The sequence below is a fragment of the Blastomyces dermatitidis genome (assembly GCF_000003525.1).
Source record: "Blastomyces dermatitidis ER-3 genomic scaffold supercont1.1, whole genome shotgun sequence".
Classification (NCBI taxonomy): Eukaryota; Fungi; Ascomycota; class Eurotiomycetes; order Onygenales; family Ajellomycetaceae; genus Blastomyces; species Blastomyces dermatitidis.
In genome coordinates this window covers 2,638,173-2,658,150 of record NW_025544774.1, presented here as the reverse complement: position 1 = coordinate 2,658,150, position 19,978 = coordinate 2,638,173, and the positions used below count along the sequence as shown (strand labels likewise).

Here is a 19,978-nt window from a genome sequence, read left to right as displayed (position 1 = left end):
TGCATGTGAAGAGGCTTTTCTCACACTGAGAGAATGTGTAATAATATTCTCAGTACTTATTTAATCAGATTGTGATAAATCTTTCTACATTGAGATAGACATATCTGAATGAGCTATTGAAGATGCTCTTCTACAGATGAGTAAGAACAGCAAGCTGCATCTGATAGTGTATGATGATAGAAAACTATCAGATACTGAGCTTAATTACTCAGTGCATGAAAAGAAATTGCTAGTAATTAAGCACACACTGACATTGTGAGATAGATATATTAATAACAGATATACAATAACAGTGATTATGAATCACAAAAGCCTTGTCTATTTACAATTAACAACAAAATCTTTCAAATGCTTAATATGTTGAATCTTGAAGTTTTAAGTGTATAATCTTCATATCAAATACTGAAAGAGATCAGATATTATAATATCTGATACAATCAGTCACAGATCTGATTTCATGAGTAAGAGTTCTGTGAATCAGATATAAGAGATGTTTGTATTAAACACACTGAGAGAATATAAGGAATCAGAATAAGTGAACATCATAATCTCTCACTTGAAGAATGACAAGATGTTGCCAGCGTGACTCAGTTGATAAGACTGGTAATCAAGGCTGCATACATTAGAGGTGTGTGGGTTCGAATCCCACCGCTAGCACCTGCCACTTCTTACCCATGAAAGCCCTCATGTAATAGAGGCTGAGCCTAATTAGTAAGGCTTGATGCAGAGTAGAACTCCCTACTGCAAGTCAAGTCACTAGTTAAGTGAGATTCTGCGAACACTCATTAGAGCTGATATAGAGTGCTAATATCTCACTATTCTACTGTGCACTCATCAAGGTTCTGATAATATAGAGTCAAGCCTAATGTAGTGATTATACACTACTTAAGTGAGTCTCTAACTAGGGCTGTCATCAGAGCCTAGCTCTCTCTCAAATACAGAGAATGAATTTGAAAATCATCTGACTAGCAGGTCTAGACATGCATCTAGACTCTAGACAGAGCACTCTGATAGGCTTGAGCCTGCAAGCTCACTGTCAAGCTCTAATACTGACAGGGAGAACTGCAGTCATCAAGTCTATGATTAGTCTCTAACACAGGGTGAGGCTATGACAGCTGATTGATAGACCTATGAACATCTAATGAGGCCGAGATCAGCAACTGAAAGCTTGGTGTGTACATCATCAAGTGAGTGATGGCAGTTACTAACTAATGCTCCTGGAAATTAGTGACTGGTCTGAGAGAACAGACGCGGTGATCAGTTAATTATAGAGGGTTAAATGTAATTAGTTTAAGATGCATTCTGCGGGTGGCTAGCGCCTGTAGTCATCTTCTATTAAAGCAATGAAAATTGAAGCTTCAATTCCTTCTTCTACTATTAGATTTGAAAAGACCTGTATAAACTATGCTCTGAGAGTTGTAAAGATGAGCTCAAATTATATAATCAGAGAAAGAGTCTCTTCTTCATTTTTATTAATTAACTCTGGAAATGAACTGAATTGAAATAGATTTCTTAATTGAAATGAAAATAATTCTTCAAAGAAAATATCTTCTCAACTGTACAGACTATGCTCTCTGATTAAAAATTAATTTTCTTCTTTAAATATTGAAAAAGTTGATCATGAGAAGTTATCTCTCTGAAGAGAAAAGCTTGAATCTCTTATAGATTTATAAATAAGTGAACTATCAAAAGAGAAAGAATATGAACAGTATTTAAAGAGAATTTCTATAATTAATATAAAAGACTCTATTCTGATTTATTCAGATGACTTAAAAAATGAGAACTTGAATAGATTAGATACAGGCATTGCTTATACTGAAGATAATATCAATTTTATCTCAGATTTCTGAAATCTAGACTCTGAATGTGAAGACTTTGATGCTGAACTATTTGCAATAGTGAAAGCTTTCAAACTCATTAAAATAAAATCTCATAAAAGAGGAAATTGTTTGAAAGAGACATGAATATTCTCTGATAGTCAAGCTGCTTTAAAAAGACTTAGAAATAGTCAGATTTATAATGATTAAATGAATCTTGAACTGATCTTAAACTCTGTTTTAAAAATTCAAAAGAGAAGAATATCAAAGCTGAGAATTCATCTGCACTGAGTTCCTGCTTATATGAATATTCATGACAATGAATTGGCTGATTCAGCTGTAAAAAAGAGTGCAGAATTAAGCAGATCTATTCAAAAAATTATGTTCTGATCTTTTATAAAGAGAAAAATAAAAGAATCTTATTTAGACAAGTGAAATGAAAGCTGACAGAAACAAAAGAAGAGTATACATTATTCAAGATTTGAAACAAAGCTCAAGTGAAAATCTTGTTCAATTAAATGTAAAAAGAAAATATTCTCATCTATAATACAGCTGAAACTAGAACATGGCTATTTCAAATCTTATATACAAAGATTTGATGATAGATTTAACTCAATAGAATGCTCATTCTGTAATATAAATGAGAATTCTGAGTATATTATAATGCACTGTGCATTATACAATAGTCTCAGAGTCAGATTGAAAGAGAAGTATGATCTAAATCAATTAAATATGAGATTCTTATTCTCAACTGAGACAGGAATTAAATACTTAATAGACTTTCTATCAGAAACTCAAGCAGCTACAAGAAAATGACTAAATTCAGAATTATCTGAATATGAAGAGAAGGAAATTAACTAGATATAGTCTGTTAAAACAGCTATATACTATCTTTTAATAATTTGTTTTGTTACAGTCTTTCTTTATTTTATCTTTTTCTTTCAATTTCTTTCTGTCTATCTATTTAATGTGTCTATCTTTAAGACTGTATTCTCTTTTCCTTTGTCATGATATTGTCAAATGGTTTCAAAGTATGAGATGATGTTAAAACACTGTAATTTGTAAACAGTTTTTGTATTCTGAGCTGGAATTTTCTGATTTTGCATATCTGAAATTGATGAATGTATAATAGTTAACTTTACAGATATAGGAAAAACTCTGAGAACTAAAAGTTCTCAGGTAGATGTCATAGTCTCTGACTGTATACATCTATAATTGAAGAATAATAATAATAATAATAATGACAAGATGTTGAATGATAAGTGTCTTATGAAAGTAGTAGAAGAGATACTTCTGAACTTTAAGCTAGAGAAATTGAAAAATGAAAACAATGTTGTGCTTTACTGCAATCTAGAATACACAGAAACTCTCTATCTAGAATCTTCATTTAGATGTGACTTTGTGACTCACATGCATAAGAAATTCAGCCACTTAAAAAGCTCTGAACTCATGAGTGTACTTAAATCAAGAGTATACTGGCCAAGCATAGCTGAGGACATTCAGACATACACTCACAAGTGCCTGAATTGCCAGATCATGAAAGAATCTAAGAAAGAGTTAGAATATGAGAAAGTACAATATCAGATAAAGTGTACAATATAATCATTCAAACAATGAGAGATGAACCTCATAGACATATTACCGCGAACATTAAATAGAAATCAATGAATAATCACTGCTATTAATTACACTACTGACTGACCAGTCACAAAAGCAGTTCCAGAGGTGACAGAGAAGATGATAGTGAAGTTTCTATACAATGAGATCTATGTCAACTATGGAATGCCATGTGAGATTCTAACTGATAACAGTGCAAACCTTATGAGAGAAGCAGTGAGGCATTTCATGAGCCAGTTACAGACAAGACATTGTAGAACAATGTCATATCATTCACAGACAAACAGGAAGATGGAACACTTGAATGAAATCTTGAGCAACATGCTGATGAAATATCTAGTGAGCAAGTCTACAAGACTATGAAATGAATATCTCAGGCAGGTGCTGTTGATCATGCAGATTCAACAGCATGCAGTCTTCAAGCATTCATCATTCTACCTGTTGTATGAATTGCATCCGCACATCCCGGAGAATGCTTCAGAAAAGGTGGGAGAGAGAGCAGTTGCAGATGCAGCAGAAACAGCAGTTGCAGATGCAGCAGAAACAGCAGTTGCGAATGCAGCAGGAATAGCAGTTGCAGACACAGCAGTCGCGGACGCGAAACCAAGATTGAAAGAGATCAGTCACACACACACAAAAGCTAATGAGTTACTTCTGAACTAAGCAATTCAATCAAAAAGAATACAAGACTCACTTGTTAAGAAATTGAGTCTTAAGATGAGAATGTGAGTTCTTGTATATAATGAGAGTTCTGAGAAGTTTTAATCTAGATAATTTGAGTTATATAAGATACTAAAATCATATTCTCTGAGAATGTACACATTGAAAGAATCAGAGAGACAGATCTTACATAACTTAATAAATGATTCATGACTTGTGAAAGCAAAGATGCAAGACCTGAGTGAATTATAATTATTCACAGCACTATCATCAGCATTGAAAAAGAAGAGACTTACAATTGAAAAGTCTTATAAAGTAAGAGAAATCATAGACACTTATGAATCAGATAATCTCACTTATTCTGACCTTTTCATAATTATAAGAAAAGAATGAGAAGAAATGAAGAAATCAGATGAATATCACACTTTAATAAGTAATGAGACTGTAGTCAGTTGTATGATAATGCACTGCAGACAGTGAGTGCAACATGATAAAGAGTGATCTCAAAGTAGCAGACTTGTATATGAATTAGATCACAGAAGAAAAAGGAATTCAGAGTTGAATTCAACTGTTTACATCAGTTCAATTATGAAGATCACAGAGAATAAACTATCTGAAACATTCGCAGATACATGAGACTAAGTTATCTCAATTTCTGAGAATACTCAGAGATTAGACAAGGTTAGTTTCAATGAGCTATTCACTGTAATGATCTGAGCAGGTGAAGAGAGACAGTATAATATATGAGACAGAATCACAAAGATGAAAGCTGCTGAACCTAGTCACTGAACACTGTATTATATAGAGGTTGTGTAAGAGTAGTAACTAGCAGATAAAGGAAAAGCATAAGAAAAGAATAGAGATAATGAATTAGTCACCAACTGTAAGAGTCAGCTGTAAAAGACAAATATTATCATACACATCTCATTCATTTTCATACATCACATGTTTAATCTATTTCCAATACCATGTCACTCAAAAAATATCAAAAACAAAGGAAATCTCAAAACTCAAGGTCTGTAAGAAATTTGAGAGCTGCAAGTCATAGACTGACCGTGTGACCGTGTCTGGAACCAGGACCAGATTTTTTGATAGTCTCATTACCAATTCGACTGATCTCATTACATGGTTTTAACATTAGATAGTAGTCTTATACTGTCTCAGTGGAACTTACTGTCTACTCTTGTCACATTTTCCAAATGAGACCATGATTTCCACTTCTCAATTTAAATTATTTTTATTGCTTTAAATGACTTTAAATCTCATTTGAGCATTACCAAAAAGCGTTACTTTTTAAAAAATTAAAAATAGTCTAAAAAAAACCTTAAAATGTCTAAAAATAGTAACTTTATGTCAAGAATGGGACTAAATGAGACCAAATGGGACCACTTTCTCATTTTTTTCAAGTCATGGTTCCATTTTAAGATCTGATATATAGTCACTTTATCTGTTTTTTTGATAGCCAGTCCCAGCGGGATTCACGCCAAGAAATGTATGAGATCAGACCAAATGGAACCAAACGTGAAATTCATGGTCTCAGCGGCCAGTCTAGCAAGTCACTCTTGTAATAACACTGTATATGTCTCTGATTTCTCTACTGCTCTGTGTATGACATTAATGTCATTTATTGCAAGATTGACTGAAATGCCAATATAGAAATGCGCATGCATATATATAGAGAAATTGAAGAAGAGTGTGAGATCTGCAGAATCAGAAGCCAGAGCAGAGGAAGTGAAGGTGAAAGAAATAGAAGAAGAAGAAGATATAGAATTGAATGAATGACAGTGAGAGTCATCTGAGACTGAATGCTTATAACTCAGTGTGCACACAACCTTCTCTGCAGAGAAGGAAGAGAAAGTGATGAGAGAAGCTTGAGAACAGAAGAAAGTAGTCTCTGTGATATTGTCATCTTTGATTAGAATGGCCTCTGACACTGAAGCAACTAAGAACTATTGTTAGTGTATGAAAATTTAAAAATCAGAGATGAGAACAGTTATTGAATGAACACTCACTGATCTTAGAGTTATACATGCAATTACAACATGCATGAGACTTCTCAGAAAGAGAGAGAGAGACATGAGAGAATACAGGAAGCAGAACACAGTGTGTGAACAGCTCATTTTCATGACAACATTTCAGACAAGATATACAAGTCTCACACTTGCAGGTGTAAAAGAGTATAACATCTGTGTTCTCATTCTCAAAAACACAGATATCTTTCATCTGCATCACAAAGTCAGACAACAGATATCAGAGAATAGACTGATACAGATCTATCATTCTGAAGAAATTCATTAGAGCAGATATCTCTGCAATATTAAACTTTATAGTTGTAAAAAGTTTCTTGATATCTGTGAATACTATGACTTCATACACAGTAAAACTCATAACAATTTCCTCTAAGAACAGGAAAATCAGTGTTAGAAAGAAAAGATGAAAAAGAAAAAGACTTATAATTTTAACACTGTTAAGAGAAGAAATGATTCTCTGAAATAAACAGACAATTATTTCATCATGAATATTTAAAATAAATGTAATAATCAGCATCTGCAACTGAGCTTCAGATAGTCATGTTATACACTGTCTTTATACAATAGATTATTCTAGAGGTCAGTAAGAAGAGCGGGAGTGTATATACTGAGAAACATGATTCATCAAGTCTACACAACATCTTCTTGAAATGAGAAGAGCTGGTAATGAAAGCAGAGGCAGCAAAATCAGAGAGAGTAGAAGTAGTGAGAGTGAGAGTCACAGAAACAGAGATAGTGAGAGTGAGAGAATCAGATACAGAGGCAGGTGTAGAAGTTTGAGAGAAAGTGACAGAGAAAGAAACAGAAGAGGCAGGAGAGAACATAGAAGACTCAGTCATATGTAATATAAGTAATTTCTTCATTATTACATTCTTCAGATTCTTAATCAATAATTTAATATTGAGTTCACTATCATTGATGAACACAGATCTGTCAACACATGAAGATTCTATGTGAATAAAAACAAACATATCAGCATCTGCATTCATGCAAAATTGTGCCAGGAAACACAATCAGAAACCTGCTGAGAAGAAGAAATAATTAAGAGTGTATAAGAAGATGAAGAAGATATGTCATTATTCATAATAATATATTGTTCTGATGATTGTTAGAAGATAAACAAGTTCTGATCATGTTTCACAATGCATTACACTTACTGCTAATGAACTGTCTGATATGAGTACTACAATGATACTTGTTATGAGAACAGAGAGTCATTGTCAGAAATATGTATAATGTAATAGATGAACAGATAGAAAGAGTTGAATAGAAGAAGAAGTAGAAATCTTGAATAATAATAGCATTCAATGATAAGAATGATGAAGAAGATGATTGAAGAATGAGAAAAGTTAGTGAATAAGTGATGTAATATAGTGAAAGTTTCTTTGTGAGAATGTACACAGAACACTAGCTGAATCAGAGATAGGTCATATAATTGTAAAACACTAGTGGCGAGCTAATTCACATGAAGCTAGGGTGTATGATATGATCATGTGAGTGTGACTGAATCTGATGAGAGAGAATGTGATTCAGAAGAACATATAACTGTCAGATAATAACACAGCTGCTTCTGAACTACTAGTGTATGCATATAAGTGTAAAGAGGCCATAGCGGCCGCTAATTAATTTAGCGTATGATATTACAATATATAAGAAGCCGGCGTACGCCTGTAATCGTACGCTGGCTTAAGCAACCTTTGAATCACAGATGTTCTTGATATACTACACAGACAAGATATCTTGATTAGAACTTTTCTGATTAAAAGCTTTCTATTACAACTGGCAGGATACTAACTGGGCTGAGAAATGAAGAAGAGCAGAGTGAGCTGAGTGAGCTGAGAATGATCTTTACAATGTATTATTGTTGCAAGAAGAAGAAAGAAGAAAAGAAGGAAAAGAAAAATGTGAGTCTTTATATATATTATTGATTCATCTTTGCAGATTATCATGCAATGAATGCAAATACTTTCATATTTCATCTCTGAGTGTAATCAGCACATCTGACAAATTTCATTCATATCTTAATACTTTTTATGCAGGCTATCACTGATTGAATTACAGCTATTTTGAATATAAAATCATTTCTATTAACTAGAAACAAGTGTTCAATGCACTGTCAGAAATATATCTACAGAATTCAAGATTTTCTGATGCAGTGAAATCAGTGAATCCTCCGCAGTCATAACTATACAAATTACAAGATAGAGAATATGACAACTTTCTTCAGTAAATATCAAGGCAGGTATATTCTAATTATATGTATTAAAGTATATATTAACTAATTTATATATAAAACTCATAGAAAACTAAATATATTGAAATATAAATAGATTGTGTTGAAAATCTCTACATCACTGATCTGCCTTTCACTGAAAGTATCTCTGAAAATTTGATCTTTTTTCATACCTTCTCTCACACATCTTTTATCAGATGTCTCTTTTTTGCTGTCAGAGTATTCTGAATCATCTCAGCAAAGTCATCTCTGATAATTTACTGATATTCAGAAATATCACTTATCAGATCTCAGAATGTCAGAATATTTTATCATTGCAGTATAGCTGCAGCAGAATTTTCATTTATATCAGTATCATTAAATATTTTAACCTGGGTTGCAAGATTGACATATATCTCTATTTTTCAGAATCAGTTTCTAGTTTTTCAATTCAAAGTTTTCAATTCAATATCTTTAACTAATGAATATTCAACTTATGTTTCATATATCATTGTTCTTGCTCAGAGAATCAATCAAAGTTGATAATTCTCCACACTCAGTAAAAAACCAGAAAGAACTTTTCAGCAGTAAATGAATCACAGAAGTATTCAAAGATAATTGATTCTTCATAGCAGTTATATAATCTGATTATCATCAAACTTTCTCTGCTCTTTGCCTTCTTCTGTTGAATATGAGTCTATATTAATAAATGATTAGCTAAGTTAATCAAAAAAATTTTAATATTCTACTGAAAAGTTTCAAATTCTTCTAAGATATTTCACTGAAAAGTTGATATATTTGCTAAAATCTAATACTACTTGTCTTCATTTCTTTAAGAGTTCAGAACTTTCATGTTTTAATTGCATTCAGCATCATCATTCTGCTGAATGAAAAGATGTATGATGTTTTATTCTTTGTTTTTGTCACACTTGCAACTGTTCAATTCAAATTATCTTTGTTAAAAGAAAGAAAATACATTTATTTTATCTTCAGACACAGATACTGCTCTGTTGACTGAATTTCCTTCTCATATATTTCTGTATTCAGATGCCAGGTTTGGCAATGCCTTTTTAATGAACTGCTTAATATCAGTGATGAGTTTGACTCCTTCTTATCTGACTGGTATTTGTCATTGCTGTTATTATGTTCATTCTATGTTCAGATATGTCAATATCAGATTTCTTTTAAAATCAGTGATTTGTCTCATTAAATCTATCAGATGAGAGAGTTCAGAGAGATCTAGTAGAGCAGAATTCATGACAATATTCATTTTCAGAATCTTGATAGAACTCTGATAAATTTGTGATATGAATAGAAATATAGTGATTTGATTCTTAATATTAAATTGATGTAGATTGTCACTGATTGCAGCTCTTATTAATATATCTCTTTTCAGTAATTCAATCTCATATATATCTCTTTTCAGTAATTCAATCTCATCTCTTTATTTTATCAAGACTGCTCATTTACTTCATTCATATCTTTTCAACTATACAACTTTTTTCTACAAATTATATCAGAAAGCAAAATGTTATATCTGTTTAATTAAAATCTAAAACACTATCTGCTATCTGTCTCTAGACAAGAATTTAGAGATGATCAATGCCTCTCTTTTCTGAAAACTGCAAATGAAGATTTCACTGACAGTGATTCAGATATTAATACTTCTGATGAAGAAGTATTACTATTTTTAGTAAGTTTATCACTTTTGATATCTCTATTATTATAAAAACTAACATTCTCTAAAGACAGAGTTATATAATCAGAATGCTGCTGATAATATTAAGTATATTAAGTGACTTTTGAAAGCAGCTGCTGAGAAGAATATTTCTGAAAATGATAATCAAGAGAATTCTGATGAGTCAGTTACTAATGATATTGAAATGCCAGCTGCTGATACAATTACTGTTACTATTACTGATCAATTTATTAATTCTGATTCAGTAATTGATATATCTCATAAATACAGTAACTTTGAAATGAATTCATTTATTCTGACAATGAGACTCTGAGCTGAAGAGTCAGATATTTCCTGAAAAAACTACAAATCACTACTGCAAATTCTGTATTTATTGAAGAATACATCACTAATAAGTCTGCTCTCTGAAGATCTATTAACTCTGAAAAAGTAATGCAGAGCACAATTTCTGATTTTATCAGTTAAGAAAACCTCAATTTCAATAGTGTTATTAATATAAATACTAACTCTGAGTTCTGCTCAGAAAAATCTCACTAAATTCTTCATGAGATCACTATACTTTTAAAATCTGATTCTCTTGATATCTGCTCTTCTCAAATCCTCAACTTTCTGATGACAAATGCATATAGAAATGACAGAAATTATCAACAATTTCACAGAGTTATAATAATCTCACAGTTGAGAGAGCTCTGTCAAATATTGTTTCAGTGAATTTGTCTGATATTCATTAATAAATAAACCTATTTTTTCTTCTGATTTTATTCAGTATCAGTGTGAAAAACTTGAATACTACTGTAAATCAGAGTTGAATGATATATCTCATATTAAAAGAGTGTATTTTATCAGACATGATCACTGATATTCAGGCATGAGATCTTATATAATAGTTCTGAAAGTTTAAGAAGCTGTTTACTATACTCTGCAGACTGTATAAAGATTATCATTCTTGAATTCATTATTTAGTTTCTTCAAAATAATTGCAATGAAGAATGAGATGAAATATATCTTAATTATTCAAGTTCTCAATCAACTTAATATTTATATGAATATAATATTTGAATTGAGTTCTGATCTGTCAGTATATAAGAGTCAAGATCAGTATTTTCTTCATCAGATTATGAGAACTAAAACTGAGATAATTAAGATATAATTATATTATAAATCTTCACTGATTCAGACTGAGTTGAAAATTGCAGTATATGAATAAGATCTTTTGAAAAGCATATTTTACTCTGATATACAAGTTATTTCTCTATCATATCAATTATTTATTGATGAATTTGACTTATATCAGAATATGTACTGAAGCTTGATAAGTTTTTATTTAATTTCTGCACTGAGTACTGTTGAGTGTTTAAAGTGAAATAATATTTTTATTCTAATCTTTGATTCTTATAATACTAATTTTTCTGACATAGTTACTATATTATTATATGACTTATCTACATTGAATTGTAAGAGAGTTATAATGAATATTGATGAAAAAAAGATGAGAGTGATTACATCTTATATTACATTTCTTAAAGATATATCATAGTAAAATAGTAATACAGAGATCAAAGAATTAATAGTAAGAAAATTATACTAAAGCTGCTTTATTAATAATAAGAATCAACTGAATCTGAACTATGATCTATATAATAACAGTCAATTTCACTATTATATACAACATCTTCAGACTAAACTGAATAATCTGTTAAATCTCATATATAGAGATTAAATATATTAAGAGTAAGAAATGATATCACAGACTGTATCTCTTTTTCAGATATATTTAAGTTTGAATTTAATCTCTTTTTTTCTATCTGATTCATATTATAGTGAGTTTACTGATATATCAGAGATTTCACACTCATTACTGATCAGTACTGTCTTATCACTGTATAATCAGCTAGAATACTTCTGAATATTACAGATATTTTCTTTTTCTCATAATTAAAATTATCTACAGTTACTGATCACTCATCTCAAGAAGTATCAGCTTCAAGAACATGCTCAAGCTTCAATCATTATATCTCTTATCTTACAGTGTAAGCTTAAGAAGAAATGACTTAATTCAGTGATTAAATAGATTATTTCTACAGTATTTTCAGCATCAAATCAATCATCTATTAATCTTATTATTCAGATATATGCAGTCATTGTAAGAAATAATAGTCTATTAATATCTCAATCTCTGAGAGAAAATGATTCTGAAGTAACTTATTAAATTATACTTACAGTCTATTAACAGCTATAATTTCTTATTAAAGTTATAGTAAGAGTAGCAGTGACATTTGAATCATTCTAAGCTGATTCAGTTATTAGTTATCAGTCATTCTCTGCTTCAATAATGAGCACAGTTACTATATATATTAATGATTATATTAAAAAAGCAAAGCTTATATAATATATAAAGAATCAGTTAAATATATATATTGATTTACACTATATTAAGCTGATTAAAGAATATACTGTATTTAATAACTACAATGTTCTAACAGAGAAGAACAAGTATTGAGACTATAAGAATCTAGTATAGTGAATAAATCATCAGAATGTAAAGAAGATAGTACTTTTATAGAAGAGCTTTCACTGTATCTTATAACTAGTATTAAGAGATTCTTTTAACAGATCTGACTTATGTCTGATATAGAAGATTTAACAGCTATATACAGTTTATTCAGCACTATTCAATAATCTGCTGAGAATGAATAAAGAATCAGATAATAATAATAATTCACTGAACTACTCTATCAAGTTAAAGTTAATAAAAGATTATATTATTCTGAAGATTTTTAGTCATCTATTATTAAATAAGATATCAGAGAAAGTCAGTATATAATTTATAAATCTCTTAAAGCTTAAACTTCTTTATCTCTTTTTTAATAAGCTGTGAGAATTCTATAATACTGATTGAAATAAGTTCTCAGTTTTGAAACTAGATTATCATTTAATTCTTTTCTATAATAAGTTAATATTCTCAGTTCAGTATATTTATCAATTAATCAGTTATTAACTTATCACTAACTTATAAATCAGAGATTGCATTCACTGAATCTCTCTTATAAAAGAGAATATTATTCAATATTAAAAGACAGAGCTTGACTAGATTATAATTATATTTATTTATAAAATAAGAGAAGTTAAGTGAATTTTCTTTACATTTATTTCTCTATATTATATTATATATAATCATCTACTGAATCTGCTGATTTTATAAGAGAATTCTGATAATTATACTATTATCAGACTGCTGATAATTTGAAAGACAGTATTGTATAATATTTTAATACAGAATAGTGATAAAAATAATAATTATTTAATATATAAGTCTCAGATAATAAGATATTTATATTACAATTGAGATGTCTTATTTCTTTAAATAGAATAGATAGTTAATGAATAGCAGCTGTTATACTGAGTAATAGATAACTAACTAGCTTAATAGTATTGATTTCACTGACAGAACAGTATACAGTGTCTCATAGTATCTTAGTAGTATTCTGATGATGATATCTGTCAATTACATGATTACTGAGTAGTGTCATAATGATGTTAGAAAGTTCTGTACTATCTCAACATCATCTTGACATTTAATATTCAGCAATGTGTTGCTGAATATAATGATGGAACATGTGTTACAATCGGCGACACGTGACACGGGTGGAATGGTGGATCCACGGTGTAATCACCGTAAATTAACCCTACGTTCTTCCGGTATGGATATCCCGGCTGTGGGGAGAGTCACGTGGCAGCGCTAGCCCCAGGAATGCGGAGACGCTTGGAAAGTGGAGGGTTAATGTACGCAGTAAACGAGCGCAGCGCTTGGCAGAAACCGGAATCATGGCGGCGCTGATGTGACTTGTTGAGATTGCTGGATACTTAATCTAATCTAATTTTGGAGGAAAAAACAAAAAAGTATTTCAAGGGACAAGGTCATGGCGGGGCGGACATGTCCAAAGAGCTGGATATTTCATGGCTTGCATATGTGAGGCTATCTGGGGTTTCCTACCTATTTGTACATGTACTGTACATGTACAACGGCTTAAATGTACACTATCCATGTAGACTCTTCATCTTGTCTTTGTTAGTTCTGCCTCCGATGGCGAATTCTTAAATGTGGTGTTTTAATTTGACTGTTACGGTGATTGCGCGCGTTCAATCGCATTCAACTTCCCGACCCTAAGACAACATCTGATAACGACCTATGATATCAGAGTCCCAATGCCAGGTTCCAAACTCAAACAGAATTATGCCAAGGCTCCCATACAGACGTTCATCGCAAACGCGATATGATTTTGGGTATACATGAAATCTGCCGTGATTCGGCTTCAGCCACCGTTCTCTCGAAGTTTAGCGAGCGCTGCCATGACACCATCATTTAACTGCTCCTCGTGTTGATCTGAGCGGCGTATGCTTGATTCGGATTCATCCTCCTTTGAGGGAAGGTTTTCAAGTTCTGTATCATTTAGACCCTTCCGTTGATTTTTGTGAATCTGGCGTCCGGCATTCGCGGACAGCCGCCTTGGCGCATCGCGATCGATTTCTTCGTTATGAGCAGCGAGAAACGCACTTTCTTCCTCAGTAAAATCCTCTTCCAGAGTCCTAGCTTCTCTGGTATTATCTATAGGCGGCTTTGCCCTCCGCTTGGCGGTCCTCCTTATCTGAAAATCATCTGTTACAGCATCATGCCACTGTTGGACCTTCCTTTCCCCCCATCCTGGAACTGCACTGATTTGCTCTGGCTGAGCGTTGACGGCGGCCTGTAAACTCCCGAATGTTGATATTAAGCTTGCCGCGTCCGATTTGTTGATACTTCTTGGAGCAGTAATGAACTCTACTAGGCTCTCGTTATATGACTGTGATTGCTGCGTGCGTATAGCAGTCGGTTGCGCGTGTTCGCAAGACTTAAAAAGTTCCAGATAGTGCCCTGCTTCAGCCGCAGACCAGCATAGAATCAATGTCAGATTATTGACGATTGATGTCTTTGATAATTCCCTAAGGCTGTCTTCGTGATTCGGAATATCGATCAGAGTTAAAAGAATGCGTAAATTGTACTTTCCCGCCAGGCCCTTGATTCGCGCATAGATGTATTCAGGGTGCAAACGGTAGTATTTTAACGATAGAAAGAGGACGCAGGTCGCGCTCCCCACGACGTAGTCTGCGGGAATGTCTGCATATTCCCAAGGTATGTGTCGCACATGGTTGAGAATTGGGTTCCCTCTTTGCCTTGCTGAAACTAGAATAGCAGAAGGGCCTGATCGGCTTGGGAGTGCTTGGGGTTTGGGTTGCTGGACTTTGGGTCGTTGATCTGAGGTTGTTGGTGCAGCAGAGCGCGGTAGGCTTTTATCAGATTTATTTGGCTGAAGCAACTCATCAAACTCTGGGATATCACCAAAGTCGTCGTCCATGTTGTTTCGTGATCTGTTAACACTGCTCAGTTCTTAAAAAGAGGAAGTTCAAGAGAGTAAAGCAGGAACAACAGTATGTAGCCTCCGAGATATAGGAAAACAGACTTGATTTCTGCGGCCCTTTATCCTAGCTTGGGAAGCTGAAGACTGAGCTTGCTAGTCAACATTATATGCGGCGTATATTATAGGCGAGTTCTACCAATGAACATGAGGTGACAACCAATTAAACGCGCGGCTAAAATTCCCAAAACTACCCGCTCCTTAGTTTTTGCAACTGAAGTTTAATTTTCGGCAAATCAAGATTTTCCCAGATAGCTGCCAAAAACCCCAAGTATGGCAGAAACACGCAAAAGAAGACGTCTATCAGACAGTGGGAGCTTCCAGGAGGACGGAGGGGTCCCAGCGACAGAACAACAAACTGGGACGGTTGCGGATGGTGATGCTGCGGCTTCCTCGCAGCAAAAAACCAAATCTCGCCGAACACTTTTCGTGCGCTCCCTCCCTGCATCGGCAACGACAGAGAGTTTAACAGAGTACTTTTCGCAATCATACCCCTTAAAACATGCTACCGTCGTTCTAGATCCTCAGACAAAACAATCGAAAAGCTACGGATTTGTCACTTTCGCGGACCATGAAGATGCTGCGAAGGCCTTAGAAGAATTCAACGGCTCGGTTTTTGACGGGAAGAAACTCAAAATTGAGGTCGCTGAGCCACGCCATCGAGAGATTGACGAAAAGGGGGGGAAAAGCGTGTCTACTTCAAACCTGAAACAAGAGCGAGAAAATCGAAAACTCCAAGCTCAGCCCCCCAAACTCATCATCCGAAATCTGCCATGGAGCATAGCAGAACCGGACCAATTAGCCGCCCTTTTTCGAAGCTTTGGCAAGGTCAAACACGCGGTTATCCCGAAAAGAGGTACTCAGCATTCTGGGTTTGGATTTGTGGTATTAAGGGGTAGGAAAAACGCTGAGAAGGCGCTGGAGGCGGTCAACGGCAAGGAGATTGATGGAAGGACCCTGGCTGTTGATTGGGCGGTGGAGAAGAGCGTTTGGGATGAATTGCAAAATAACCAGGACAAAGGTGCTGATGGGAAGGACAAAAAGAAGGAGCAGTGTGATAATGACGATGATGGGAATGGGGAAGACGGAGATGAATCCGCTCTAGATGATGAATTGAATGGTGGGCTGGAGGAGGAGGGAGAGGATGAGGATGAGGACGAGGATGAAGACGATATTTCTATGGCAGATGCTGATGAAGATGAAGAAATGGATGAGGAGGTTGAAGATGAACGAAACGCTTCAACGATTTTTATCCGCAACCTGCCTTTTAGTGCTACAGATGAAACTCTCTACGAACATTTCGTTCAATTTGGGCCTTTAAGATATGCCAGAGTTGTGGTCGACCCGGAAACAGATCGGCCAAGAGGAACAGCTTTTGTTTGCTTTTGGAAACACGAGGACGCAATATCTTGTCTTCGTGATGCCCCTAAACGAACAGATTTACCGCGGGCGGAAGAGTCTAAGGCCAAGATATCTACCATAAAACATTCAGTGCTTGAAGATGAAAACAAAGACCCTTTAGGTAAATATACAATGGATGGTCGGGTTCTACAGTTATCTCTCGCCGTGAGCAAATCCCAGGCCGCTAAACTTGAGGCCGAGGGCAGCTCGCGCAGGGAGGCTCGCGATAAAGACAAACGACGACTATTCCTTCTCTCTGAGGGTACCATCCCATCTAATTCCCCTCTCTACAAACAGCTCTCACCGACGGAGATTGCAATGAGAGAAGCAAGCGCCAAACAACGACAGAAACTCATCAAAAGCAATCCGATGTTGCACATCAGCCTTACCCGTCTATCTGTCCGTAACATACCTCGGAACATCGACTCCAAGGCTCTGAAGGCCCTTGCGAGAGAGGCAGTTGTCGGCTTCGCGAAAGACGTGAAGGGCGGTCTGCGTGAGCCATTATCAAAGGAGGAGCTTCACCGAAGTACTGATGACATGAAGGAAGAAGACAAGTTGCGGAGGGCAAAAGGGAAGGGTATCATCAAGCAGGCCAAAGTCGTCTTCGAAGGCAAAGAGGGTAGTAAGGTTGACGAGAAAAGCGGAGCTGGACGTAGTCGCGGATACGGATTCATTGAATACTACTCCCACCGCTCTGCGTTGATGGGACTTAGATGGCTCAACGGACACGCAGTTGCTGGTCCCGACAAGAAGAAGAAACGGCTCATTGTCGAGTTTGCGATCGAGAACGCGCAGGTTGTCAAGCGGAGGCACGAGAAGGAGGAAAAATCGCGGAACCATGACGACGAAGGCGGGAGGCAGCAGGCACGTCCCCAAAAGAACGCATTCCCAAATCGTCGAGATTCTTCAAAGCCCGGCTTCCCTGCCAAGCAGGGGATGAAGCGAAAGTGGTCTGAAGGCGCTACTGGGCAAGGTAATCCAAATCCGATAGCGGCAAACAAGGCTGATAATGCGAAAGACGCCAAGCCTGAGAAGGATAACCAGATAGCGAAGAGAAACAGAATCATTGCAAAAAAGAGGATGCTGAGGAAGAATAGGAAGTGAATTAACCGATATCCCCATCAACATTCGTTGATTGGGCCATTTTTATTTGCGCTGCTTTGTAGTTTGTTTCATATTACTTATATATGCAGGCGTCGAGATTCGGAGCAATGCAAATTTACCCACCATGAGCTTGCACATAAATAAGCCTGTTCTATACATACTAACATCTTCAACCGATTTGAGTCCCTTCCTGCACACTGTGTAGCTCAATTTTGGAATGCAACTCAATGACGTCGCTTGAAATGTATACATATATCTGGATCAGGAACTTGTAGAGTTACCCATATTATGCATTCATGAAAACACAAAAGATGAGAAAAGAAAGGAGGAGTCCTACTCCCCTTCACCAGACGCGACTATGACCAGAGGAAGATCTGGTAGGAAAAGAGAAAAAATGTTACAAGAAAAAAAAGTCATTCATTCGTTGAGACCCCCTGGATTATCTCCCCTTACTCACCCCCCTTTCTGTGCAGGAACGTCTTAGGTATTCGTAGCGCCTTCAACCTTCCCCACAATATTGTACCGCTTGCTGAAGAAGGTAAACCATTCTTCCAGCACCCCCTTTTCCTTGTCAGGCAAATCGTGCCACTCCGGTCTGCAGTCCTCTAGCTTCAGTGAAGAAGAAGCTAGAGCTCGCGAAGCGTCCTTTCCAGCGAATACTATGTGACGAAAGAAGTGTTCGATTTAGCGCTTGTCCACAAGATGTCTTGTCATATATATATACGCCATCCACATAGTAAAGAGCAGGCTACGGAGAAACCATACCGTGATAATTACCACCGGGTCCGTAAGCAGGGTTTCCAGAAACGTTGAAGACAACGCCCTTGATCGCAACGAGAGTCGGGCGATTTGGATCAGTGCCTAGCAAGAAGTTATCGGAGATCAGCCTAACCAATTCAGTCGTAGGTCTCATCTATCTATCTTGTCTAGTGAGAGCCCGAAAAATTTCAAGGAGTAACAAAAGACAAAGAGAAACACCGAAAAGAAAACGAGTAACAATCGGCGATATCACGATTATCACGGCGGTAGTTAGGCTTGTTAATCCCCAGTCGATGTGTTCTGCATACCGTCTGATTTGCTTAGCTCCTCTACCGAAATTGGATCATCCTTTGGCGGATCGAGGTTCGTTGCCTCCTTCGACATAATCCCTTTGCCCGTCATGGCGGTATATTCTTTCCTGGTTTCCCCCGCGCGTGTTGATCGTTGGTATAGCTAGCTAACTGCTCTCTGTGGAGCGGTTCGGGTTTTGGAGGGAATTAGGCTCTCGCTGGATCAGGCGGTAGAGGGTTAAGCGGTGTGCGCAAGCTAGGTGCCACGTTCGGGACACTGGCTATTGAACTTGGCTATACAATTCTTGATTTTTTTGAAAGCTTGGATGCTTTGCCCAGGGCCGGTTGTGACGATTTCCGCATGGATAATATTTCTTTGGCGGGGGACACCATCACGTGGATTGCGGGATATTTATTTAACTTCATCGACACCACAGATGAGATATATTTACATTATTGGAACGGAATCTATACAACTGCATATAAATCTGATGCTGAAACCAGGCCAATGGCCGATGCAGGTCATCCTCCCATTCAGGTGGTTGGCATAAATACGAAACAAGGTCCATCGGCCATCCGTGTGAAAAGGATCGAACTACGGAATATCAACTCTGGATTGAGAGACGGCAACGCCTAGCACTCGTCTTTTTATTCCCAAACTCCGAATTATTATTAGCCCCAGCCCATTCATAAATGCCGGGTCTGGTCAGTCCGGTTTGCGACGTATCCGTTCCTGAAGCATTCATTGCCGCTAGAGCTACGGGTTCACGCTGATTCCGAAAGCATTCAGGTTGGCATTTTAACCTCTGTTAGCCAAGAAGAAAAAAGGCAGCTTGGGGGGAAGTTGTCGTCCCGGATTTATTCACGAGCATATTGAAATTCTGCGTGGCTGTGACGGGATTTTTCTTTCAGGCCTTGGATCAAGTTGCTCCA

At 35.8% G+C, this 19,978-nt stretch overlaps 3 protein-coding genes across 3 annotated transcripts; 1 reads left to right on the top strand and 2 right to left on the bottom strand.

Moving 5' to 3' along the window:
• Positions 1-13,768: 13,768 nt before the first annotated feature.
• BDCG_00354 (DNA excision repair protein ERCC-1) lies at positions 13,769-15,730 on the bottom strand. Its single transcript, XM_045415869.1, has one exon. The coding sequence runs from the start codon at positions 15,426-15,428 to the stop codon at positions 14,349-14,351; it is 1,080 nt and encodes a 359-aa protein (XP_045271716.1). The 5' UTR covers positions 15,429-15,730; the 3' UTR covers positions 13,769-14,348.
• On the top strand, positions 15,703-18,458 carry BDCG_00353 (ribosome biogenesis protein Nop4). The gene has a single exon (XM_045415868.1). The coding sequence runs from the start codon at positions 15,762-15,764 to the stop codon at positions 17,994-17,996; it is 2,235 nt and encodes a 744-aa protein (XP_045271715.1). The 5' UTR covers positions 15,703-15,761; the 3' UTR covers positions 17,997-18,458.
• Positions 17,705-19,693, bottom strand: BDCG_00352 (progesterone binding protein). Its single transcript, XM_045415867.1, has 3 exons — positions 19,064-19,693; positions 18,762-18,857; positions 17,705-18,655 (listed from the first exon to the last, which is right to left on the bottom strand). Exons 1-3 carry the CDS (start codon positions 19,155-19,157, stop codon positions 18,477-18,479), a joined length of 369 nt encoding a protein of 122 aa, XP_045271714.1. The 5' UTR covers positions 19,158-19,693; the 3' UTR covers positions 17,705-18,476.
• Positions 19,694-19,978: the final 285 nt, after the last annotated feature.